At 40.9% G+C, this 27,021-nt stretch overlaps 1 protein-coding gene, 1 long non-coding RNA gene and 2 pseudogenes across 2 annotated transcripts in view; 1 reads left to right on the top strand and 3 right to left on the bottom strand.

Moving 5' to 3' along the window:
* The window catches only part of LOC149042663 (uncharacterized), a 28,140-nt gene extending 4,361 nt beyond the window's left edge, over positions 1-23,779 (top strand). The window contains exons 2-3 of the long non-coding RNA XR_016188527.1: positions 21,515-21,679; positions 21,830-23,779. This is a non-coding gene — a long non-coding RNA (uncharacterized LOC149042663). The remainder of the gene's footprint in view (positions 1-21,514; positions 21,680-21,829) is intronic.
* LOC149042665 (uncharacterized) lies at positions 13,040-15,269 on the bottom strand (annotated as a pseudogene).
* LOC149042664 (zinc finger protein 862-like) lies at positions 15,786-18,149 on the bottom strand (annotated as a pseudogene).
* A 2,089-nt stretch (positions 23,780-25,868) lies between the features above and the next one.
* On the bottom strand, positions 25,869-26,757 carry LOC149042662 (uncharacterized). Its single transcript, XM_089212692.1, has one exon. The coding sequence runs from the start codon at positions 26,611-26,613 to the stop codon at positions 25,999-26,001; it is 615 nt and encodes a 204-aa protein (XP_089068818.1). The 5' UTR covers positions 26,614-26,757; the 3' UTR covers positions 25,869-25,998.
* Between the last annotated feature and the right edge of the window lie 264 nt (positions 26,758-27,021).

Genomic DNA, 27,021 nt, shown 5'->3' with positions numbered 1-27,021 from the left:
AATGAACTTAACGACACCTAGATCTGCACAAGCGTCTCTACCTAGCAATAGAGAGCCTTTGGGGAACACATATATATCCTCTGTGATTGTCTGATCACCTTTCTTTAGTTCTGCAGTAAAGAATCCAAGAGTTGAAAGGTTGCTTTGATCTGGGCCACTAAGAGGCCTGTCAGGCTTCTGCAAAATGAAGTGTGAAAACTGTGTATCATACACAGCTCTGGAAATGACTGTCACATCTGCTCCAGTATCAACAGCAAATTTCAGGCTCTGACCTGACACCTGGACTTCCGTAAACCATGCACTCCTGCGTTTCCTGTTGTTGATACTCTCAATAGAGTAACTTTCATCACTGATGCTTCCTAAGAAGTAGTACTCATCTGAGTCAGACTGCACTTCTGCTACCTCTTGTACAGACCCTTTTCCTTTACTACTCCTGCAGACCTTGCCCCAATGTCCTGGGCGTTTGCACTTGTTACATTTACTGTCTTTTGCAGGGCATCTTTCTCTGGGGTGCACCTCCTTTCCACACCACCGGCATGACCGGCTATTCGACGCCTGGGAGCAATTTGATGCACTTCTTTGCTGCCCGTTACTACGTGGTCCCTTGTCACGAGGGCCTCCTTTCCGCCTATGTTGAACTGCCTGCACTTTAGAAGTCTCTCCTTTTATATCCTGGGCCCACCTTCCAGAACATTCTTCTGCTCTACACTCATTTATCGCTTTTTCTAAAGTCAGTTCACCATCTCTCAACAGCCGTGCTCTGACCTTATCACTATTTATACCCAATACGATCTTATCTCTGACAAAATCGTCCTTTAGTTCACCGTAGGCACACGTAGACACGAGAGTGTTAATTTGTGATAAGAAATTATCGAAACTCTCACCTTCTGATTGCGTATACCTGTGAAACTTGTAACGTTCATAAGTAACATTTGTTTTCGGCGTGCAGAACCTCTGGAATTTCTCCAGAATTAATTCCGGATCCAGTTTGTCCTCTGCTGGTACATGTTCCTCCCCTTCGGGGTCACCTACAGCTGGAGCCCATGTGAAGCCATTGTAGATTTTCAGCACCTCCTCACCTGCGAGATTTAGCAGTATAGCACTTCTCCTTTCCTTACTGGCAGTAGATAATCCAATGGCGTTCACATATAATTCGTACTGCTGCTTGAACAACTTGAAATTCTCACTTGCATTTCCCGATAGACAAAGAGCTTTCGGTGGTGGAAGATTCGTAGCCATATTTCCGCGTAATTCCTGATCACTGATCGCTAAATATCCGTTCTGGACACAGTTTATATCTTCTTGTTCACTTCTGACACCATGTGGTGTTCGGATGGCACGAGAAACGGAGATATATTCTTGGATTTCAACACAGAACTTTTAATATTTTCTAACATGTGTCGTCGCCATTACCGGAAGTGATCATACCTCGAATCATGAACGGAAGCGAGGCTGAATTAATGTAAACGTAAATCGAATACAGCACACCTTTACACCCTAACATCAATATGCTTATTCTCTATACTCTTCTCCCTACATTTCCAAAGGTGCTAACAATGAGAATATACCTAAAAATCAGGAGCTCCTTTATTTGGTGATCATTTTCTATATTCTTGTAACCGTAATGTGTTATTCAGGAGTGATATTGTAAGAGAAATTTGGATCCTAGTCACTCTTAGGAGTTGAAGGGTTAAGGCTTCAAGAAATAACCCAAATGAGTATATGAATTGAAAAAGTTTCCATAGCATTGTTTTGCAGGGAGTCACTGATGCTAATGGAAAGTTTTTACATGTTAGTACTGGCTACACTGGAAGTATTCATGATGCTCATGTGCTGTGAAAGAGCTCATTTTCCACTTCAATAGGAAATGGGGATGTGTTGTATTCCCCAATGTGTCAGATAGGTGACACAGAGGTAAAGCCACTCAAAGAGATTTTAGTAAATCACAGAGCATTGCGAGGGTAGTTATTGAGCAGTCATTTGGGCTGTTAAACATGAGGTGGAGGTGTTCCCTGGATAAGCTTGATGAATCAGAGGAGAAAGTATGCTCTACAATCATAACCTGTTGTATTTTACAACATATGCCTAGATGTCAATGATGCTACTGAAATTGATGTGGCCAATAACAACAACAATGGGTTTTCCTAGTACCCCTCCCAGGTCACAATATTATTGCAATGGCACTAGACTAAGGAACGTCATAAAATAATTTTTGTATGCTGAAAGCTAAAATATATAGTATAATTATTTGGTGCAGCATCTACTTCATTTTCAGTTCAATATTTTTAATGCTTTGAGCAAAATAGTGCTGTCCTTCAAATTAGTATTGAATTGTAAATATCTCCAAAAATTGTAACACATTTTTTTTAGATTTACCAATTAATGCCTTCATTGCAAAATGAGAACTGAACAGTGAATCCGTTCAAATTAAGCTCATTTAAAACAAAGGGACGTCAAGTAATTATTTGGTGCAATGTCTACCTCATTTTCATTTCAGTATTTTTTAGATTTACCTAGTTAATGTTCTGAGCAAAGTAGTGGTGTCTTTTAAATTAGAACTGCATCATAAATATGTCCAAATATTATGACACTTTTTTTTAGAATTACCAATAAATGCATACAAATTAAATTGCAAAATAAGAACTGAACATGTACAATCAAGTGTGACTGTTCTCTTTCTTAACTATCCAATTTAAAAATTTTTGCAATTTCCTTTAGTAGCAGTAGCAGTAGCAAACCTTTATTTAACTAGGGTAATCCCTTCAGAATACTTAAAAGTATATCTTTTATCAATAGGAGCCCTAGATTAAAACTAATAAAAAGTTCAAAATAAATAATAAGAAACTAAGTAACTATAAGTTAATAATAGTACAGTATAACAATTAAAATTAATTCTTATTTACTAAATAATTATTATACACAACTGAGCCATTATAATAAAAACTTTTCTTGGCGGTCTCAGTTCTTACTGCAGGTAAGTATTTAAAATTGCTTCTTCTTGTTTCTCTTGAAATAACTTCCTTATTCAATTTAAAATAATTCTTTAAAAACTGTGGTACATTATTATTTTAACACCTCTTCACTAAACCTAAAATATGAGCGTTATGGCAATCTTCTAAACTCTGAAATTGAAGATAGTTGGTGGATGTTGTACCACATTTAGATTTAACTATAATTTTCGAGGCCCACCTTTGCAAAGATTCATTTTATGGCATCAAACATAAGTTTTTGACTTTTTAATTCCCCTCTGCCTCTTTCTTAGAGAGGCTCTTGAAAAAACATGTGATCTCTGCTTTAACTCTTTTCCAAAAACTCCACAATATTGTTGGCTGGTCCATCCTTTTCTTTATTGTGGGTGTTTTTCCTTTGTTGGTTATTTTTGAATGTTTCAGATTTCCTTCCAAGGTCTCATCAAATTCCTTTTCAAGCTCAGCATTGCTGTTTTTATCGGCATGTGGTGACTCCTCAGGGTCACCAGTTTCCGCCACACTGACTACGTTAGCATCTTCTACCAAACCACACTCGTACACATGCTTTACCTTTATGTTAGGCTTACAGCTTAATACTTCATTGATTTCCTTAAAGTAGTAATAGGTTTTAGATAAGACTTTGTCTATTTCATCGAGAGATTTATTCAAGAAAGGCGAGCATCCTCGTAAGAGAATGATAGAAACATGTGCAAAGTACAGCTTGCTACAAGTGGCTCGCGCCAGGCACCTATCGGGCAAATCATAACTAGTGTCCAGATCTCTCATCTAATGTTGCGTTCTGCTCTATCTCTCCCCAAGTCTTTAGTGTTCCTCATGCTTGCATATGGGGGATAGTGAAGACTGATAAGAACACAAATGTTAATTTGAATGAAAGAACAAAACTAAATATGGAATAGTGTCATTTGACTGTCTCATAGATCTAATGACTAAGTCACTGTTCCAATAGTCCTTTGGAGTTAAAGTCCCGTAGCCGACGTAGGGCTAAGGGAGGTTTCTTTGGTCGTTCTGGGGGTTTCGGCGGGCTTGACGGCGCCAGTGGATCTGCTTGGGGGCTGGACGCGTGCGTTCGTGGAGTTGCTGTCGAGGGGTGCTCAGGAGATGGGGAAGGTGTTTGGTTGCTAAGTTGTATCTGTGGTGCATTTGGCTTTGGGCTGGGGCTGTGGTGGTCAGGTGTCACTGCTGCCGGGGCTGGCCCAGTTAGTGGCTGTGCAGGGGATGGTTGTGGGGGCATCCTTGCTTGTGCTGGGGTGGGGGCGATTGGCTTGGGCGGTCTGTGTGGCAGCATGGCAAGATGACGCAGGTCGTCATCAATTGTTAGGTGGGGCGGTGTGGTCCGTACCGGGAGGTATTTCCTTAAGAACTTGCGGTTGCGGGTAGTCATCCTCCCTGAGCCATCGATGCGGATGACATACTGGTCGAATTGGCGAACCTCGACCACGACTCCTGTCTTATCCCACTTAGTGGGGTAGGGGCCTGTTTGGTTCTGGATGCGAACATGGTTACCAATGGCCAGGGGTGGGAGTCGCTTGGTGTGCTCAGACCATCTCTCTGCAGCTTTCATGTGGCGGTTTCTTAGTGCTGCCTCTCTTGTCGCGAGGGTGTCACGCCAGGTAGGGTGTGGTTGGTAGCGACCAGGTAAGATAGGTATGAAGTCCTTGATTGGCCTGCCGAAGACACATTGTGCAGGGGATAGCTGAGTATTCGGGTCAGGTGTGTTTCGATATTGAAGGACTGCACGCTGGAAGGAGTCGGTATCTAGGCTACCAGATGGGGTAGTGTTGTCAGTGATGATCCGTTTGACTGATTTGACGCCAATCTCTGCCCTGCAATTTGAGTGTGGGAATGCCACTGACGACAGACGGTGGTGTATGCCCCAGTCTTTCAGGAATTGGCGTGTGGCTGTTGCTGTGAATTCAGGGCCGCCATCCGTTGCGAGTTCGTCTGGGGTGCCGAATGTGGCAAAGGTTCGTCGTAGACAGTCAATCAGGCCTGTAGATCCCTCTCTTGCTCGCTCAACGATGGGCCAGTTGGAGTAGCGGTCTACGATAACAAGGTAGGTAACCCCTTTGTAGTGAAAGAAGTCGGTGCAAACACATTGGAACGGGTAGGCTGGGGGTACAACTGGAGAGGGCAGTGAACTCGGTTGAGAAGGTGCCATGCGGTTGCAGTGGTTGCAGGTTTCCCGTAGGGCAATGATGGCTGGGGTGATGCCTGGCCAGAACACTGTGCTTTCGGCGCGTGCTGTCATGGAAGTCACACCTTGGTGGGCTGAGTGCAAGACAGTCAGGATATGCTGGCGGAGAGAGGGTGGTATCACGATGCGATTCTTGTAGAGGATGATGCCATCAACTGTATAGAGGTGTTCGCGAAATTGATGGTACTCCCGAAGGGCAGGTGGTAGCTCGTTACGGGATTTAGGGAATCCAGTCTCGATAAGATGAATTAGCTGGGTCATTGCCCTGCTGCTTGTTGTGGCCAGCTTGACCCTATCCCATGTGACGGCAATAGTGTTTAATGCCGATGAGGCTGATGAGGTTAGCTGGTCGTCAATGGTGATGGAGCAAGTGCCCGGTTGTGGTTCGGTGTGGCGGATGCCGGCCAAGAAGGAGCATCCGGAGTTATCTAATTGCGGGAGAGCGGCCAGGGTTGCGGTTGCCGCGGCTATGTCGTCTGGCAAGACTAGCAGGTCTGGTTTGGTGGTTCCCGTAGGATGGCGGGATACAGCATCGGCAGCTTTGTGTCGCACGCCAGGGATGTGTACCATTCGGAACCGGTAACGTAAGCTTTTCTCCTTGAGGTTGCGGAGCCGGGCGTTGGTGATATCTTCAAGGGACCGGTCTCCAAACACTTTTAGGAGGGGCTTGTGGTCGACAGCAATGATCAGGTTACTGCAACCCAGGACAAAAAATCGTGCTTTGTCAAGCGCGTCGGCAACGGCTATGGCTTCGCCCTCTACTGGGGCATAGCGTGATTCAGCGGCGTGTGTGAAACGGCTCCCAACCAAAGTGGTCTTCCAACCTGTACGACAACAGAAGGGTTCGGGGGATGGGCACTGGCAGTGTTTCTGGAACAGCCAGAATCCGATGCCGCTTTTGGACCAGTCGGTTGCCAGGCAGGTTGGTTTAGATTTGTCAAAGATACGCACACCCTCTTCGATTTCACTGATAATTACTGATTTGGATTCTTCGAAGAGTGTGTGCAGTTCGTCGGTCCATTGGAAAGGGGTGCCGGGCTGGAGGAGCTGGCGGAATGGCAACATGCGCTCAGTCGCTGCGAAGGCATAGGAGACCTGGTTGATCAGGCCAAACCAGGAGCGGACATCCGTGATGTTGGCTGGGATTGGAAAGTTGCGGATGGCATCAAGGTATTTTTTGCATGGCCGCACATAGCTTGGGGTGATCTCAAATCCTGCGAATTCGACAGTGTCGGCTCCGAAGACGAACTTGTCTGGGTTAAGTATGATACCATTGTGTCCGCAGAGGTCGAGCCAGTCAACCGCCTGGAAGAAACTTTGGTCAAGGTTGTCTGCCCAGAGAAGGGTGTCGTCGATGCATTTGGTCTTGTTTGGAACGTGGGACACGATCTCATCAAACCGTCTTGAGTAGCCGTCGCCAGAAGCTATGTAGCCTTGAGGTGCTGTTCTATAGCGGTAGCGACCCCATGGAGTGATGAAGGTGGTGAGGTGTCGATCGTCCTCATGGAGGGGAACGCTGTGGTAACCATTCCAACAGTCAAACACGGTCTTTTTGGTGTTGCTTGGGATTGAACGTGCCTGGTGGAAGGGGCTTTGCGTGTGGTGGGTTTCACTTGTCGCGTGGAGGTTGAGCGCCTGGAAATCGACTGTGCGGCGGGGCTTGCCATTCTTTTTAGCACATACAACCATGCGGTGGCACCAGGTGACGGGTTCTCCTACTGGCACTGGTTCGAGGACACCCAGTGAGACGTCCTGGTCGAGTCCTGCCTTGACCTCCTCTTGCCAGTGAAGTGGCACTGGTATGGGGTTGTGGTGTGCGACTGGTTTCGCTTGGGGGTCAACCATTAGCCTCATAGGGATGCTCTCCATTAGGGGTAGCGGCTGGTGCTCACATGTGTTGAAGGTGCTGGTTCGGTAGTAGTCCAGCAGCCACTGTTGCATCTTCATCCGACTGTTCTCTGTTGCTGGGAAAGGGGTGGTTGTGGGCTTCGGTGGCGGTGTGATGCGACGCGGGCAGGTGCATGGGGGGCTGTCTGAGCCCTCAGAAGTTTGCATATCTCTGTCTGACGGGGTTGGTGCAGTTGCATTGCAGGCTGTGTCTGGCTCGATTGAGCTGCATGTGTTTAGGGTCTCCCCCAACATGGGGAAGTTCTTAGTGATAATGCCCAGTGCCATGCATGTCTCTCGGCTGAGGAAAAGTTTGTCTGAGTCGCTTGTCACGTATACGATCTGTCGGCTTTCCAGGGCTTTTCCGGATGGAGACCTGCCCGAGAACCTTAAGATGACTGCGCCCAGGATGCTGATCCCTTTGTTGTTCACAGCGTGCATTTTCATAGTGACGGGTATCAGGTCACTCTCACAGAGGCCCAGGCGACGGATGACTTTTATGCTAGCCAAGCAGCTCTGGCAGCCTGTGTCAGCCATAGCAGAGAGTTGTGCTGTTGCCAACTGTGATTTGGGTGGGTTGTATCCAAGGGCTGTGTAGTCTTCAGGATGGGCTGTCGCTGTAAGCGTTATGAACGGTTGAGGCTTGGATGGCTGTCGAACCCAGTGATCGGTTAGGTGGCAGTAGAGGTGGTGGTTGAGTGAGATGACTCCTTTGCTTGGCCTGCTGAGGCTAGTTGTGGTGCAAAGTGAGTCAAAAATTGCGCTTTCCGTTTCTCTGCTCTTGCCAATGGGTGTCGGCGGCTGTTGGGGCCTGTTGCTTTTGCCCCTGCTGCGGCAAACGCTGGCAAAGTGGTTCTGCCGTCCACACTTGTCGCAGATGGTGCCATAAGCTGGGCAGTCATGACGGCGGATTCTGGTCGGCGCGCTCTTGCCATGCCCTCTCTTATTGCAATAAGAGCACAGTTCGTTCGTGTCCCCATCCTTACGTTGCTTGACCTCATCATTTTTGGCACGACGATACTGACTTTGTGCGGTGTCTGTACTGTGGCTTTGTGACAGGCGGCCTGCTGACCGTTTGCCGGCCTCTTTTGCCTCAATGAATTGGAACACCTCCTCAAGGCTCATGTCTTGGTTTCGTTCCCCCAACAGGTCTAATTGGATTTCGCTGTCAGCCAGGCCACGTGTGAGGACATCGCGAAGGACGTTTTCCGTATAGTTGACCTCTATGTTGCAGCCAGGGCAAGTGACTAAAAACTTGCAAACACCAGCTTGGCCGCGAAGGCGGGCACCAAAACTATGGATCGTCTCATCCCGGTCTTGTCGCATGTTGTGTAGCTGCACATGGGCGACCATTGCGTTCTCCTCCCGTACTGCAAGCTTTTTTATGGCTGCCATGACCTCATCTGCGGTTTTGTCGGTGAGGGAACCGCCCGCGTTTCTCGTCAGGTCTTTGCGAAGTTGTTCATCGCAGCACTCGAGGAGCTGGATTACCTTTTCTTTGCCGGTGACATTAGTTGCCGCAACATAATCGCCCCAACGCGTTAGAAAATACGACCAATCCTCACTCGATCCCGCTGCCGAAATTGTCGGACGGCGTACTCTTTCGAGTTTCGTGTTACTGTTGGGGTTGATCGTGCTCACTGTTCCTGGAGTGACATGTACTCCCGAAGAGTGCACTGATAGAAGGACGGCCGCGAGCGCGTCTGTAACTTCCTCTGTCTCGTAGGTGCATTCGGGGAATGGGCATTTGTATTTCTTCGACATTGCGTACTATTGCAGTCCGGGAAGAAAACAAAGATGGCGGTCGATCGGCGATCGATGGCCGCGTTCTCCTCTGTTCGACGTATTACTGGGTAGTCCGCTTGCAACCGGTGTCTCGTTTGCCAGATCAATCCGTGTTGAAGTATGTTTCTATCATAGATAAGACTTTGTCTATTTCATCGAGAGATTTATTCAAGAAAGGCGAGCATCCTTGTAAGAGAATGATAGAAACATGTGCAAAGTACAGCTTGCTACAAGTGGCTCGCGCCAGGCACCTATCGGGCAAATCATAACTAGTGTCCAGATCTCTCATCTAATGTTGCGTTCTGCTCTAGGTTTCTGGATTGTTGCCATTGTGGGAATCATGGTTTTAGGTAGAAATATTTAGCCTTCTACAGCACTGCCTTTTCAATCAAAATGTTCTGAAGACCTTACTGTATAGTTCCCAGTTCTTAAATTTGTGACAAAGATGTTTTAATCCTATGAGTGTATATGTTCCTCAAGAAACTAGAATGTCAATTTTTGGTTGGTGTTGTGTTGTAGACCTTAAGAAAAATGAATATTATTACAAGTAGACATCAGTGCATTGAGCTTTGGAGTTACCCATAATTATCTCTTTCCCTAAAGATGTCTTTGTGAATAAGATAAACAAGGTGCTAATACCTTTAATCAATATTTCTCATTTCCTACCAGTGTAACAACTAAAGGCTGTTGTTAATTCAAGCTACAGATATTTCATCCTGTACACTGCCTTTTTCAATGTATTCCAAAAATCTTGTGGCAGCTGTGAAGCAGCACTTAAAAGTGATAATAGAGCCTGAGTAGGCACTTGAGAAATGACGATAGAAGCAAAAAAGTGAAAAAAAGTCTTGATCTTAATTTGAAGCTCAATGGTCAATTCTAAGACCATTTGTAGCACAAGCACCTTAAAACAAATTATTTCAAATGCTACCCTGTGATAAATAGTCCCAAGTTAATATGCAAGGACATATCTAGCCCCATGAAGCACTGTCTTTTCTGCACTATCTGATTTGTATCATAATAAAGATTAGAGCAAAAGTGCAATGCAAGAAGCATCAACAGAGCTTTGGAATAATTCAGACCACCATCTAATTCAATCTGTGAAGATGCTTTTGTCAGTGACTATGAATAGTTGGCCAAATTATGATTTGATTATGGAGCAGTGTCTGTTTCAGTGTCTGAAATACTTGTCTGAAAAAAAATCACTAAATGAAGTCATGCAAAGGTTTGGAGGAACCTAAAGATTAGTGACAGTGATGAACTAAACTGTAGTGTCTAGTTTGAAAGAAGTCTACATATATCTTCACATATATAAGAAGAAAGTTATAACAGGTAAACAAGGAAATGTAATGAGAGTTGATTTCAGGTCTCACCCTTTTAACAAAGATTGATTTTAATTTTGGCTTGCATTTGTAAACCGTGAAGTCTTATTCAGATTTTTCCTTTAATATTGTGCATGTACATTGATTTTAAATTTTGTCTGGATTGATTTGTTTGCCACTCCAATGTGGTTGTTTGATTGAAATGTATAAAAGTATGACATATTAATAATGGTAATAGGACCAAGTGGAGTCCAGTTTGGTCTGTAATCATATAAGTGATTTACAAAATTGGATGAATGTGAAGTGGGAGTCCAATGTATGTATGATTACAGACAGAATTGGATGACACAAAATCCTGATACAATTAAACATAACCGTTGCAATTTCCGAAGAAAAAAAAAACATTTAGGACAAATATCTTCAGTAGGGATCATGTCCAAAGCAAAAAATTTGGAAATTTTTCAGTTTTCTTTTCAGGGTAAGTGGTTGTTGCTATGGTTATTGTGATCAATTTAGTGATTGGTGGATTTAACAGAGTGGACTCAGTATGATTGGGTGCTTCAGCTGTCTGACTATTGCCAACTGTCTGATTACACTGTCCGATTACAACTGTACAGCATGATTAGTGAAATATAAAGCAGCTGATGCACCAATCACATTTGAGGAACTTGTAATGGTTATGATTAATGGAGAAACTATTGTAGTGGAGCCTGACTTATTTAGCAAGAGGTTCTTGGTTATAGACTTTGCCCAACATATCTGTGGCATTCTTTGTAAGTTTGCACTGATAAAAGCCTTCTGTCTTGTGATTACAAGGGGACTGTTTAGAAGGTACTCTTAGCGATCCATCCTGCATTGCGTCCAGGGTAGTGTATGTCCTTGTTGTAACACCTTAAAGGTCACCAGCTATTGATCACAGATCCATCATTGTGGTTGATATGCTTATCCTCTACATCATCAGTAGGACTCGTTCGACCTTTATGATCCTGGCTGCAACCTGAAATTGCTGTCTTTCTAATTGCTGATGACTTGGATCCACATGAGTGGATAAATCCACTTTCTTTTTAGAGTTTATTATTCTTTCATTTTGAAGCATTTATATACTTTCAATGTCTTATCATTTTGCTTAGTATACTGTGTTCCTTTTTTTAAAGTTACTATTAGTGTTGATATTGGTGTTGTTCCAGAGGTTTTTCTTTTTTAAGATCTTTACTTGTGACACTATCACAGGGTGGAAATTGTGCTCACTTTGGTTGCCAACAGTTTTTTCAGTGTCTTTTGGTATGAAAACCTCATTAGCAGGAGTGGGCTCTCTGAAATATCTGGAGGAAATATGTGTAGATATTGCAACCTTTTATGAAAATGCAAACAATGTAATGTAATGTTGTGGCAATTTTTAATTGACAATGTAGCTTTGAGCTAGCTCTCAGACCTATGAGGACAATTTTTCTAAAATGGTTTTGAAGGGGACAAATAGGAATAGGCAGGGGAGATGGAGTATACAGTATACAACATACTTTATTGACTTTCCCCAAAGGAGGCTTTTCAAAGACAATGATTTACAATGATTAATCTTAAATTACTATTCTGTTGTATTAATTACCATATGCAATTAATAACACAATAAATAAAATGAAAACTGTTTATTAATCACCATTACAGTTGAAAGAAAAACCAAGAATTACAGGGATGAAATACAAGCTGAAAAATTTTTACTCTGTTTAACAATGCCATATGTATATAACACTACTTTTAGCATTTACCCACTACATGGGTAACCAGAATGCTTTGTGTGCCACATGTTCCGGTTGCTATGTGCTTTGCTATTACTGGTTGTCTTTTCCCTGAGATTGCAGTCATGATTGTGACCTCTGCTACTAGGCAATAAAAAGTGATTTAGGTGACTAATATTGTGCAACTTTTGTATGTATTTCATGCGTAACTGACTCTTCCCCATTGAGAGGCATGTAGTTTGGACCAAACTAAGAGCGTCTGCACAGCTAAGGGAGGGATATATAATAGCCAGGGCTCTTTTCTGAACTGATTGCAGCTAAACAGAAAGAAAGGCAGGAATGTTGTGCTACATCTGAGCACCATATTCTAAAGTAGGTCATATCCAGGTTAAGTAGACTTTGAGGACTTGTTTAATACATAGTCATTGTTTCACATGTGTAGCATGTGTTTTGGGGCATGAAGTGCCCCTTAAACTAGGGGGGTCTGGGAGTATGCTCCTCCTGGAAAAATTTGAAAATGAACACTTGGTTAGGTGCCATTTCCTGCAATCTGGGGTATGTTTTAAAAGTAAATTTTTAATATTCACATTGAGTTATATTGCAACAAAACACATGTTTTAAAAGTTTATTGTCAGATTAATTTGCTCACTCCTATAAACACCTTGATTGTTAGGGATGTTACATTAGATAAAATTTCTTTAGTTCATTTTCATGATTGATGATGATGTGGGATTTGTTTCAAATAATTGAGAACTCAGGACATAAAGACCTTTGAAAGAACATACGTTACGAACAAGATCAATCTAATTAAACCATTAACCCAGAGTCAGTTGTAAAAGTAAAGTATTGTCCACATCGTCAAAGCCACTATCACTATCACAATCAAAGTCTGCTTTTCCTTGGCTCATCAGTTAGGTTCAGGGCTGCACTAGCAATGTGGACCTCTAATTCTCTGGCATTGACATTATCACTGGCCTAGGACAGGTGTGTTTGCACACCAGCATTAGCTGTCTCAATCACTGTATCATTCTGTGCCATTTGTGTGGTAGTAGAAGTTGCAACAGGGGTTGATCACACCCAGGCTTTGGGCATTTTTCGCCTCTTCTTCTGCGCTTACCGCTTCTCCACTGCAGCCATAACAAGGGATTCACATTCAGAGGTTCCAACCTTCAGACCATTGATGGTTATCATTAGGAGAGACTGAAGCATATCCACATTTAGCCTGTTCCTCAGCTGTGTCTTGAGTTGTTTCAGGGCACTACAACCTCATTCCGGCCATGCATTAGATACAGGCATTGACAAGCAGACTTCAGTGATGTTTGTCAGAACAGGAAACAATACTGGAAGATGTCTTGAGTGAGATCAATCGCTTGAGGTACCACTCAGTTGCTGTTTCAAGGTGGCTCTCTTTCACTTCTTCAGGGATTTCTTGCTTCTAAGCATCCATGTCGAATGTGAATTTTTTCCACTCAGCTAGTAACTGCTCTTGTTTTGCTTGTTCACTGTAGAAATGCTTTGCCAATGTCTTTGCCTTCTTTGTTCCATGCTCCTTAAAAGCACCAGAGCCCAGCTGGGGCAATGTTGATGGATTGAAAATGGAAAATGCGCAGACAACTGGGAGACTATTATCAAATGGGCTGTGAATGTTGTCTTTCAGGGCTGTTACATATTTTCCAAGAAGATAGGAAAGCTGATTTTCTGTTGCAGAAGTCAAGGTCGACTCAGAAATTGACAGGCGTCCATCTAAGTCTTTCTTCAGGGCTGTTATGGAGGACTTGAAATCTACAATTTCAGTCAACTTATGCAATGTGTAGTTAATGGATGGCTGAATGTGTGAGAAGTTTACTTGTCTATGCTGAAAGGTTTTACTCAAGTTGGAAAGAATGGGAAGGATTTCTTTAAGAATGTAACTTGTTTCAATAAACTTGCAAGAATCTATCTTCCTTAGGAGGCCAGAGGTTACTGCATCAGTGCCTTTCAGTTGCTGCAAAGTCTGCAGCACTGTAATAAAATCGTCATAAAATGCACTTGTAGCTGCATCGAAAGACAGCCATCTAGTTTGGCAGGCTTTCTTGATCTTTTTTGTTAGGACCTTCCTACTCTTGTCAGAGAAACTAAGGATTTCATATTTATCTGTACTTTCAAGTACATTGCAGTATGCTTTGTGGAGTTGTCAAACAACTTCTAAAGCTGCCTCAGCCAAAGCTCAGCATTTTGTATGTATTCAGTTTGGTTGCTGGTGTCTGTGCAGGTCAGTGCAATCTTATGGCACAAGCAGTGCATAGAAATCAGTCGAGGATTCACTTCCTTCAGATGGGCCGCTACTCCTCTATGAGCACCGGTCATCACAGCCGCACCATCTGGGATCAGTGAGCTACACTTCTTTAACTCTAGCCCAAACTCCATTAGCTGAACTGTGAGCACTGTAAAGATAGTTTCTGCATTGGCTGAATTAGAGTTCTTCAGAACATCTTCAATAAACAAGAAACTTGTCTCAACTTTCCCTGTATCTTTTGTCAAAGTACTGGATGAAGGTAACAAACATTTCCAGGACAGAAACATCAGTAACTTCTTTAGTAAGTAAGCTATAACAGTATGCTTTCTTCACCCTTTCCAACAACTTATCAAGTAATGCAGAGCCCAGTGCCAAAAAGATTTCTCTCATAAAACCCGCAGAAAAATATTGGAAATGCTCCATTTCATCAAGGCCAAGGAATTTAAGCAAATCCAGTAGAGATTGAAATTTCCTCTTTGACAAGCCAGTATGCCCCATAGTAAGCCTTAAACATGATGTCATCCTTTACTATTTTCCTTTCTTGCACCTCGTCGTGAAACACTTCAACCCTTCCTAACATTTCAGCTTCAGCAGCATCCTTATGCTGCAGGGTCACTTAATGTTCCAGAACGGCTGACTTCTTCAAGTGTACGGGTTGCATTGTAAACCTTGGACTTGTTCTGTATTGTGTTTTCTGCATAGGTAGTAAAACATCCCCTTTCCTTCCTAATAAACAAGCCAAGAAATTTCTGTTTTATGACAAAAGTCAAGGGTTTTGTCAAACAACCAACAGTGAACAAATCTATCACAACAAGGGTTTAGACAGGACTGCTCCTGAGATGTGAAGTGCTAACAATGATCTGCAGTGCACTTGTAAAAGTTATGAACTACAGGTCCGTCTTGAAAATCAAAGAGAATCTGAATTTCTTGCTTCATTGTGGTCACGTTTTCAGGAGTACATTCTAAGGCTGATGTCTTCAAGTTTGTATTTGGTCGAACAGCTGTAGCACTCTCAGTTGTAACTTTTCTCTTCTCAGACTCACTTTTTCTACAACTTTCAAATGAATTTGAGGGGTTTGCCTGCTCAACAGCATTTTTATCTGAAATGATGTGAATTTGGAAAAGTCAAAACTGTTTCAAATGATGTTCATTATATACGTATCATATTACGTTGAGTAAGTAGTTGTCTATCTTTTAGAAAACCAACTCTCATATTAGTTAATTCACACGCATTTCACATTTGCTGGAGAAGTTTTAATATGTTAGTGTTATGTGTTGCAGTAGCTTGCTTGCAAAATTGTCATTTTCAGCAGAAAAATCATGTAGTGACCCTGATTGCTTTTGCCTTTGACCTCTGTCCATCGTCAAATATTCCCACATAGGATTGCAATGTCACATGAAGGCACAACTTACAAAATACCGCAACTCCAAAAGTTGATCTACCTCAAGAGAGCCAGTGCTCGAAACTAACTTTTTAATTTGGTTTTCCTGGACAAGTAGTGGGAAATTTTCAGTAGTCCTGGAAGGAATCTAACTGGTCCTATATATTGTTTTGATTCATTCACTCAGAAGAATACAGTTACATCTATCTCCTAGAGAAAATGATGGACCTGAAATTGTCAGTACCATAATATCTATCTACAGTAATATAAATAGTTTTTAAATAAAGGATAACTAGAAAATCAACATTGTGAGGTGTTTTCATGAGTCATTGTCCCTTAAACTTTAATCCAAGAAGTCAGGTCGGCAAGCCCTCTGTGATTCTTGCACCCACTGAATAATGGCTTTCTCAGCAACAAATTCTTCTGGGCTGGGACCATTCAGACAAATGTTCATTAAGTGGTTGACTGTGGACACGTCAAGGGAATTTCTGTATTCAGTCTGAAGTCTTGACATACAAGAAAAACCCCTTTCACAATAAGAGGATGAAACAGCCATGGTAAAGCTTATCTCCATGAGCATAAGCACAAGTGAAAACTGTGCATAGTTTAATGTGTATATTTGGGTCCAGAAAACTTGCTTTGTCAGGGTTTCCATGGCTCTGGTATTCAAGGCATGTAGTTTCAAGGATAGCCATTCATCTTTTGCCTCATTGATATCAAAGTCACTTCTATTCAGCACATTTCTGTAGTGATTGGCCAGGACCACAACATCCTCCTCACCATACAGTCCTAGCTGTTCCCTTGTTCTTGGCCATGAATTGTGATCTGTAATCACAGCTGCTGCTTTCAGAACAGGAGAGCAGAAACTCTCAAACCTTTGCTGTTTTGCAAATCTTCCGTGTTTCTAGCAAATGCATTTGTATCGTTCTCTGCTCTCTTGAGATTCACAACTTGAAATACTACTCCATCACCAACTTTTTCTTGGAACGACTGCAAATGCCTGCGTCCATGTTGGGCCATGTTCTGCAGGGCAAGGTCAACCCTGTCTAGTTCATGTTTCACATCTGATACTGCAACTTCATTTCTCTGGAAGAAAAGGGAGACTTTGGATATTTCAAAGGCAATATCCCACAACAAATGCAAGTACTGTAAAAACCTGTAGCTAGTCAGTTTTTTGTGGACATTTTTCGCTCTTCCTTGCATCTCAGCAGATGAATCATTTGCTTGTGCTGTATGAGCAAAGTGTGCAACTATCACCTTGCAGTTTTTCCCAACTAACACTTCAATTGCTCATAAAAAGTGTGGTACCCATCTGGTCCCAGCAGCTTTTGTAGGTTTATCCACATTGACTTCCATAGCATCTGCAAGCTCCTTCAGTTCTCTTACTACCTTAGCAGAGTACCTGTAGTGTTTCCAACAGCCAGTAAGTACTTCTTTCACTTGTTTCATGACCTTACATGACTTGACAGTATCAGCAAAAGCTAGTTCCAATTTATGGGCAACACAGTGGATTCCAATTACATGTGAAACTTGGGCTTGCAACATTGCCACAACACCACCCAGTCTGCCTATGATGACTGAAGCACCTTCTGTACCAGTAGAAATCAGCTTTTCTTTTCAGTGCTCATCTTTCTCATCCATCACTGTTTCAATGGCATGAAGAATTCCAGGTGCTTTTGCACTAGGAACCTCTTCCAGTCCTACATAAAATGTTATGGTTTCTGCTGATGGCAAAACACATCTTACACAAACAATTTCCTCCTCAATCACACTCAAATCTGTGCTTCCATCCGCCAAACAGACAGAAATTGTGCATTCTTAATAATAGCTGCTTGCTCATCTTTCATGACCTGGGATATATGCTTGCAAAATTCTTTACATCCATAATCATTTCTACATGTTTGTCCTAACATAAATCCATTTTCAGTTTGAAGGGAACACAAATGAGGAAAACTGGAAAAAGGCATCTTGAGATAACATACGTAGTAAGCCGTATTGAAGAGCTTTTCCATCTTTGCAACAGTATCTTTCTCTAGTCTTGGCAATGCAGCATTGATTGTCCCTTTTCTTTACCTTTGTTTTTAGCAGCTTTAGCATCCACACTCAATACATGCCCAGCAGATCTTTCATGAGATCTTAGGCCATCCAGCTGAAAATTTTGACTCCCGCTTCAAAACGAAGACTGCTTGTTTTTGCCATTTGGAAAATGTAGGCAATTTTCCCCGATTTGTCGTCGTACATCAACCACTCAAATTCCTTTCTCCATGCTTCTTTAAAAGCCCTTTCCTTTTTGGCTTTTGGCTCGGAATCTTTACAGCCTGTTGTTGTTGAAGCTTCCTTATCTTTGCTTGTACTTTGCTTTGTATTTTGCTCTGCTCCTTTGAAATAGCCAAGCAAAGAAAAACAGCGGTGAGCAGCCATGATGCCAAGCAATTTCCCGCCATGCATTGCTGCTATCTACTGTGTATGCTAGAAAGTGTTTGCTTGAACCAGTTCCTCTCCATTTTCACAATGGCGTCACGGCATGGGTCTTTGCACATTCGTAAATAAAGACAAAGCACACATTTAATGGTTGTTTTTATTGACTTAAAATTTGTAAAATACAAACCAGATGAAAACAAGAAACTGGATACTCGTCCAAAAGTAAGAGTAATTGTAATTCTCACTTGTTTCGTGGTACATTTTACTCGTTTTTGATGAGTGAACTACTGTCAGTTTTGAGCACTGAGAGCATACATACTTTTGAAATTTTTATGAATTAAATGGCTCAAGATTTATATGTAGAAGAGTTAACATATTTTTATCCCAAGAACACAAACAAGAGTTTGAATAAAAGTTATTTTAAATTCTTCAGCGGTAGGCGGTGCAATGAGGGCTGACAGCCAACTACCGACTATGGGCTTCTATTGACAACAACAACAACAACAACAACATACTTTATTGACTTTCCCCAAGGGGGCTTTTCAAAGACAATGTTATAAAAATAATCCTATTACAATTAAAAATCCTATTTACAATTAAAAATGTTTTAAAATCTGAATGTTCTAAAAGAAAAATGAAAGCATACAAATATATAAAATTACAACTCTGTGAGTAATTTGGTCCTTAAACGTTTTTTAAAAACCTTAACGGAGTTGCACAGTTTTAAGGAATTATCCAAAGAGTTCCATAAGTTTACAGTTCTATAGAAAAATGTTCTCTGACCGCTAGCTGTTCTAAAGAATGGAATTTGCAAAAGCTGCGAATTTCTGGTGCTACGTCGACTAACCTCGGCTTGCTTTATGAATTTTGATGAGAGGTAATCTGGAGCCTGACCAGTCATGCATCTGAAGGCCATAGTAGCGTTCCTGTAGTAAAGCTGGCTTTGAACTGAAAGCCAATTTAGTTCCTTGCGAATTGGTGTAACGTGGTCAAATTTACGCGCACCGCTAACAATGCGGCATGCGAAGTTCTGCACCGCCTGTAACTTGTCAACATTACATTTTGAGGTATTTGACCAAACATTGGAACAATAAAATAACCTGCTGAAAACTAAGGAATTAATAATCATCAAAAGTGTACGCTTGTCGAAAACATGCTTGACACGGTTTATTTGGCCGAGGCGGGACATGCACGAGGAAGCGGTCTTAATTATGTGTTCATCGTAAGTTAAATTAGAATCCAAAATCACACCAAGGTCTTTGGCGGTGTCTGCGGGGACGATGTCCTCACCCATAATGGAAAGGGAGCGAAATTGCAATTTTGCACGCATCTGCCTGCTGCCAAATATCATCAGCTTGGTTTTGCCAGGGTTAAGTAACAATTGGTTGTTGGAACACCATTCTCCTATTTTAAACAAGTCGTCTTCCAAATCAGCAATTGCATCCAGGTTGTCTTTAAGTTCGAAGGAAGTGATGAGTTTCTTATCATCTACATAACTCTGAGTGCTGCATTTCTGTGGGATCGATGGAAGATCGTTCGTATATATGTTAAATAGTAGTGGGCCTAAGATACTTCCTTGAGGGACGCCGTTGGTCACGGACAAAGGCTCAGATAGCGTTGAATGGATTCGTACTACTTGTGTCCTGTTGCTTAGGTAACTACGAAACCATTGGAGAGCGTCTCTGGAAATTCCGACATCTTGCAATTTTAAAATTAACGTGTCGTGATTGACGCTATCGAAAGCTTTGCTCATATCTAATAGAACAACCCTGATAGAGTAAAGAGTTACCCCAACCAAGTGCTTTACACAGCTGCTATTGGGATGCTATTAGCTTAATTATATACAGTGATAAGGATAATCCTGTGACTACAGTTAAGGGTATGCTAATAAATGAACACAAGGTATCTAATAGCTAAGGTATTTATCCAAATATAGGAACAAACGATTCCTTCCCCCTTAACTTATTAAAGGTTTCCTAATTAATTTCTCAAATTATCATCAATCCAATCCCAGGTGCTGCAGTACTTTGTGCTGATCAGTTGGATGGTATAGTTAAGGCTGGCTGTGTGCATGGTTTCATGGTTGTTATTTTGGTACCTTTATTTACATTTTGTTTTGGTGTAGCATTTTCCATTTATTCTGTGCGTGGAAGTGTTACTGGTTGGATGTCAACAATATCATGGTTAATTTTATTGTTTGAAGGTGTTTTACTAATTTCTGTGAGCTATATTGGTTGCCTTCACACTTCTGATGAATCTGGTGAACATAGTGTTTTCAAAGTTGATCTCTGATTAAAACTTTATAGAAGACAGAATGAGTCTGCTCCATAATGGTGCCATTCTTTACCAGGGGTGAATTATCTTCCTTCCTCCCTTTTCCTATGAAAGACTTTCTAATAGAGTTCAGGATGCATTAAATCTAGCCTTGTTCTTAATTGACGGTTTAAGAATAAATTGGTTGGTGTTTTGCCTGTAGTGCTGATAACTGAACAGAAATTGTGGTTAACTTTGCTTACTCAAATTTCTCCCCTCCCCCAAAAAACATTGCTTAAACATTTGAAAAATGGCCCTGCATGGCCATTAGATTGAGGATAATACAAAGCAACAAATGTGTGCTTGATGCCTTTTGCTTTTGTAAATGTACAGAATTCTTCAGAAGTGAACTGTGTACTGTTGTCTCTCATGAGTTGCTCTGGAATGCCATATCAAGGAAAATAAAGGGAAGCTTTTTTATTGTAGCTTCACCAGCAATGCTGGACATTGTCTCTACTTCCAACTATTTTGAGTGACTATTGATGACAGTCAGAAACATTTTATCTATAAAGGGAGCTGCAAAATCGATGTGCAATCTCTGCCACAGCAGTTTCATTCAATCCAACAAATGTTACGGTGTAATGAGGCCTTTGTGTCAAGTTTTAATGGTAATTTCTCCTTGAAGTGCTTTAAAAACAGTTGCGATGGACAATTTGTCCTTGAAATGATGGAATGACCTTTGCTGATTTATAGACCATTTCTATTTTACTCCATCTTTATGTAATTCATGTAATGGATAGGTGATAGTCAAATAATTATAAAGTTTGAAGAATAATTTATCATTGTGAGGAACAACTTCATTTGATGCTGATTTTTGGGTGCAGGCCATTTCCTAATGGCTTTAACCTTTTGCCTCAATTGCATGTATTCCTAACCCATCTATGTGATAACCTACATATCCAATGGTAGGCTGCATGAATTTGCTCTTGAAAATCTCAGGGCAGCGCTTCCCAGCCTCACTTAAATTTCATTAAGATAAACTAAATGCTTTTGGTCATTTCTCTCAGAAAAAATGACCATCGGTAAAACCAAAAGTACCAGCTCAATTTTTTATTGAAAATTAGGGGCTGCGGATAATAGACAAAAGATAAACAAGTGGGCCTACTCAAACTCTTGGGACTTTGTATAGTTATGTCTTCGTACAGTCCTGGTGAAAGAATTTGTTTGTAAGACTTTGATAGATCTAGCTTACTGAATTTCTTTTTCCATCTAAAGGTGACAAACAACTCTTCAGGGTTTGGCAACAGATGTTAATCAAATTCCAAAAGAGGACTGATGCACAGTGAAAACGATACGTTTTGACAACTACACTTTATTCACTTGTGAATTGTGAAAGTGGTTCTGGATGATAAGGTCATAAAACAATGAAAACCAGAGAAAGTGAGTTGAATGACATAAAAACATAGAGGAGAGCTTAGGACAATTTTACTTACATTCTATGCCATACGAAGGTCATAAGCCATCATGTACCTTCTTGAAAGTTCAGTCATTTGTGGAATCATGGGCATGGAACTCAACTTTTTTTCTCAGGATACATTGTCCAAGGATGGATCAGGCCAGAACTCTGATCTGGGGAGTCCAGAACTTCTCACTTACCCCTGATATGAAGTGCTTGCAGCCAAGATAGCCAATTTGTGGATGTGGTAAACTACCATGTTTGTTGCTTGGCAGACTTATCTGATTCCTAGCAGCATCAGCAACTGGTGAAGATGCTATGCACCCCTTTCTCTCAGAATACCATAGTCATCAAGCACTGTATTCAGACCAACAATGTTACTGAATGACTTAACTTCACCTCAGGCCTTTAGGTCTTTAATCTCTTGAGGGTAGGCCGAATGTTGGACAAGTCTTGTGATGACTATGGTAGTAACAGTCTATGCCTGAGTCTGTTCCAATCAGAGCAACTGCTGAATATCAGATTTATGACACCTTTGGTCATAGCTGGGAAACTTTCAGGAAGCAGTTTTGCCTGATGAGTACTAAGTTCAGTGCTTAGGTTAGTGTAATTGGTGTGGGGAGTTTCCTGATTCCCAGAGACACTGAAGACTCACGTAAATCCACAAGTTTTCTGTTTATTTATTGTTCTGAATTCACTCCAATGATCACAAAAAGATTCTAAAGATCACGCGTTTCTTACCGGAAAAACGAGATATCACATTATTGAAACTCAAGATGAAATCGACAAAAGCTAAAAACAAAACAATAGTCACAAGTTTGTTAGCGTGACGAATTGTCATGCTACAGTCACAAAAGTTCTCTACATTGGTGTGACCTTCTTTCTTCAGCTCCAAAGCTTTATCTGGAATATCTAAAGCTCTATATTGGGCCAGGGAGATTCTGGCTGCCAATGGAATTCCAGTCCTTATAGCCAGCAACAGTTTAAGTGTAGCTGTGAAGGTTTCAAGCTACGAGACATCATCAGCTGGGTTCAAGTCACCCAATTTTCAATTGCTTGTTGCATGTCTATCCTCATGAGTGATCTATCCAAAGCTTAAGTGTCCAAGTAAGCAAACACGTGTATAAAAGAAAGGGACCTCAAGAATGAGGGCAAAGTTGTGGATGTTTATGGAGTGCTCAGACCTAAACTCAAGCCCTATACATTGTCAACTAGATGCAAGTGATTGTCATAGTTGGTTGTTTTCGTCTCTCTTCTAAGAGAACTAAATACCAATTCGTGGGTTATTTTGTAATTTACTTGGGAAAAAAAACAGCATCACCACTAGTTGTTATGTTGTTGCAAGAAACTGAAATTATAGGTTACCCTATTAATTGAAACTAACAATGGTACTCTGGAAGAAATCAAAGTGGACTCTTTAATTTCCTGGAATGTTTCATTTAGTTACTAATAAGTTAAGAACTAATCTGGTAACAGGTCCCTATTACATTTTATTTGACAGTAATTTCCCAAATTCTCAGCAATTTAAGTATGAAAAAAGAAGCCTAAATTGATGACACATCGCCTTTTAACTTATTGTTTGTCACAATGAAACTGATCATGATGTATATTTTACCTTGTTTAGGGTTTCCAGTCCTAAGTGAGGTTGCATTTTCTTGACAGGCAATTAGAGAATTCAATGATAACTCCCCTAGGGTCATTTGTCATGACAATCATGCCACCAACATTGCTATTTACATGCTTGTGGCTGTCAATGATAGCAAAAAGCCCATTGCTCGTGACCAAAAAAACCTAACTGACATATTACATTCAATAATTACACCATAGTTATGTGTATTTGATGAGTTAATGATGCCATTAATGTGGTCCACTAAATTTTGAAACTCATTAGCATCAGTGTACATAAATATCTGATTGTCAGTGGAAATTGTTATTGACTGGAGTAAGGTTTAACCGGTAAAGGCCCAATTTTTTGGGTGAGGTAATATTTGTGACCACACCCAGTGGTATGTTTCACCTCACAGACCATCAGGTTTCCACTTAAATAGAACAAATTATATATATTTATTATCATTTTAAAATTATCTATTTGAAATAGTGAGATTAGTTGGGCACAAAGGCTGTCTTAATCTTCCATGGTGCTTATTACACACAATCACTATTGATGAAAGATCATTAAATTCTGAATAATGTCACCTTTCACCCCAGAAGGAAGAAACTGATTAATCTGCTTTTATTCCATCAAGTTTACACACTTTATAAGGATCAAAATCGAAAAAACAGCTTGTAATTATGATAAATAGTTAAAAAGTTACACAACTTTTTGTTATTTGCGTCTGATTGGCAAGTTGAAGAGTATTTGCTTGAGCATAACTACTGACCCAAGTAAATGCCTTGTGTGAAGACTGGCATGCAATTTATCACAGCTATGATATTCTGAAAGTAAATTTGAATTTACTTTATTTGAATTGAAAAAAATATTTAAAAAAACTAGGTTGACAATCTTGTATAATAAAACAACTTTGGAGAATCACTTCTTGATTTTTGTTTACCAGATACAAAAATCATGAAATGCAAAACTTCACGTTGTTGAACTTCAAAAAGTTACTATGTATAAACGAGGTTCAGTCAGAAATGTTGAAATACTCTTAGAAAATATCTTGGTCTCCCATTGTTACTAGTAAATGCATTCCACATGCCATTTTCCCCAGCAATTCCTGCCCTTGTTGACACAGTGGAGTATGGTTGCAGGTCACACACACAATGAATGACTTGTATCAGAGGTTCTTTCCGAGGATTTCATCTTTCCTTGCTTGTGTAACCTCCAAGGAATGCCTTTGGTCACTGAGCCTCTTCTCATCTCTTTCCATGAGTTGGGAGGGTTGGAGGTTGTTCAGACTTTCTTTGAAATAACTTTCGACCAAGGAGTTAAAAAACCACCTGATAATCAATAAAATTCTGGGCTGATAGAGGTTTGGCTTTACTCCTTATGATGAAAGAATCCATTAAGTACACCTTCAAGTCATAACTCAGGGGCTTCTCCCAAGCCTTCCTTGACTTTCTGATAACAGAAAAGTTTTTGATCAGTTGATCAGAAAGATCAACCCCTCCCATGTGCTTTTGGTAAGAAACTTGTGAGGGGTGACAGGGGACATAAACTTGCTCATGATCATGTTTGGGTGTCACAGTCTGTAGAATGCAATCAGGATTTCTTGGTGGGTGAATGATTGAGAGAAGATACACACCACAACTGTCAAAGCAGCTCATTGCAATCAGTTGGTCATGACCCCTGAACTGATAGTGTCCTCTCTGCTAGCACCCCTCATTAGTTTTTGGAATGGCAATGTCCTGAGGAAAACCTTTTCTTCCAGGCCTCTCAGTGCCACAGAAATAACTGCCAGAGTTTGCTAGCTCAAGAAATAAATGGGGGTCACTATAAAAATTGTCCATGTTAAGATAAGGATTCGTTCAAGTTCAAGTTAAGTTCAAGTTTTTATTTGTTCACATCAGATGGTTATTATTAGGCTGACTTGCAAATAGCAAAGAGCTAATCGTGGCAAACCAGACAGTCTACAAATAATTTTACACAATTTTATACTATAAATATTCACATAAAATTACAACATGTAGACATTAATGTTCGTGCTTACAAACATCTAGGTATTAGGATAATATGTAAAGAGGAAAACTACAGACCAAACACAATTACAGTTAGTAATTAATCTTTCATCTTTTTAATTAGAGTATCTATGCTGGATTGTTATCATGAATTTTGTTGAGACTAAATAAATCCAAATCATATAAATTGGGAAGCTTTTCTATATCACATTTGGTCAGGAGCTCAGAATTCAGTGAATTATTGAGTTGGCCACGGGAGAGGGCCAAACTAACTCATTTGATGATATGGCAATTCTTTAAGTAGACATTTGTTTACCTTTTGTTATTGTTTAACGTATGACTTAGATCTGTCATTGTTCAAAGCCATTTCAAAGAAATAAAACAGAAATCAAAAGATATATTGTTAGTATTCAAAAGTTCAGTGACTTACCTGTTTGGTGTGATGATCTATGGCTCTGCAGTGTTAGTATCATCAAGTCATCCACCGTTCTAACTTTGATCTTATCCAAGAACTCTTAAAAAATCCTTTAGAACAAAATTAATCAAAATTCTAGGAACTGAAAACTCCTATGTCGACATTAGTCTTGAAGTTTCATTCTTGCATTCATGTTGGGTCTTAAAGTTGTTGGCACTATAAAGCAGCTCTTGCAGCTCTGGTGTTAGGTGATCGTAGATTTCAATACGTTCAAGAGATGTTATTTGGTAGGCCAAGATCCTCGGAGCTAATGTTACTGGATGCTCTCCTGGCAGCCATTACTTTCTCTTTGGCAGAACACCTGGTGAACTTGCATTTTATAGGCTTTGGTTTGTTTACTGCAGCACTTGCTCTTATTGGAATGTAATGAGAGATGTCAATGTCATTAAGTGTGCTTCCATCAACACCTAGACAAGGGAATAAATGAAGACACAGTTTTGCTATGTCTTCTGATGATTTGAACTTGTAAACTTGTGGGTAGCCAAAGATTTTTAAGTTGTACTGGTAGCTGTACTGCCATAGCACTTCTACAGCGTCAGATATCTCCTTAACTTTGGCTGAAATATCTGACAAATCCTTGCCAAGTTTGGATAATTTACACAGGGTAGCAGAGTGAGAATCCTGCATGTCACCATATTCATCACCAAGAAACTGTACAATGTTTTCAAGTTCATGGTTTGGTGATGAAGAACCACCATCTTGTCTTGTTCTTGCTGTTGATTCTTTCTTCATCAATAGCTCTTTGAAATCTTTGGTTAGGGTCTCAAGTTTACTCTTCGGGCCGTCCTTTCCCTTTTTAAGCAACTGGATAGTAGGTTTTGTCATTTTTTATGTTATTGAAGTTGAAATTTAACTGAGTTACAGAGCTCGGAAAATTCGTGGGTACTACCTGAAGCTCTCAGATCTCATCTCTCTTACTGTTTGTGTTAGACTGCTAACAGCTTGTTGGGCGAGATTTTTCTCTGGAGAGACTTGTGCATTAGTGATCCAATATTTCTGCTGATTGGCCAATAGGCGTCTTGATTGATTGGCTTTACTATCCAAATATTTCCATTGACTCGGCAGTGTGTACACAGGTATTGGAGCAACACTGTTTGCCACAGAGTTTTTGTACCTTCTGTCATCATTAACCACACAGCAGAGGAAGAATGAGTCATGGATGGTGAAGTTTAGCTCTTGTTGTATCATTCTGTCAAGTCTGGTGGAAAGTATGATAGCTCCATTCTTGGTATC

The sequence above is a fragment of the Pocillopora damicornis genome, chromosome 7 (genome assembly GCF_964200805.1).
Source record: "Pocillopora damicornis chromosome 7, jaPocDami1.2, whole genome shotgun sequence".
In the NCBI taxonomy this organism is placed as follows: domain Eukaryota; kingdom Metazoa; phylum Cnidaria; class Anthozoa; order Scleractinia; family Pocilloporidae; genus Pocillopora; species Pocillopora damicornis.
This window is presented reverse-complemented; position numbering and strand designations above follow the sequence as displayed.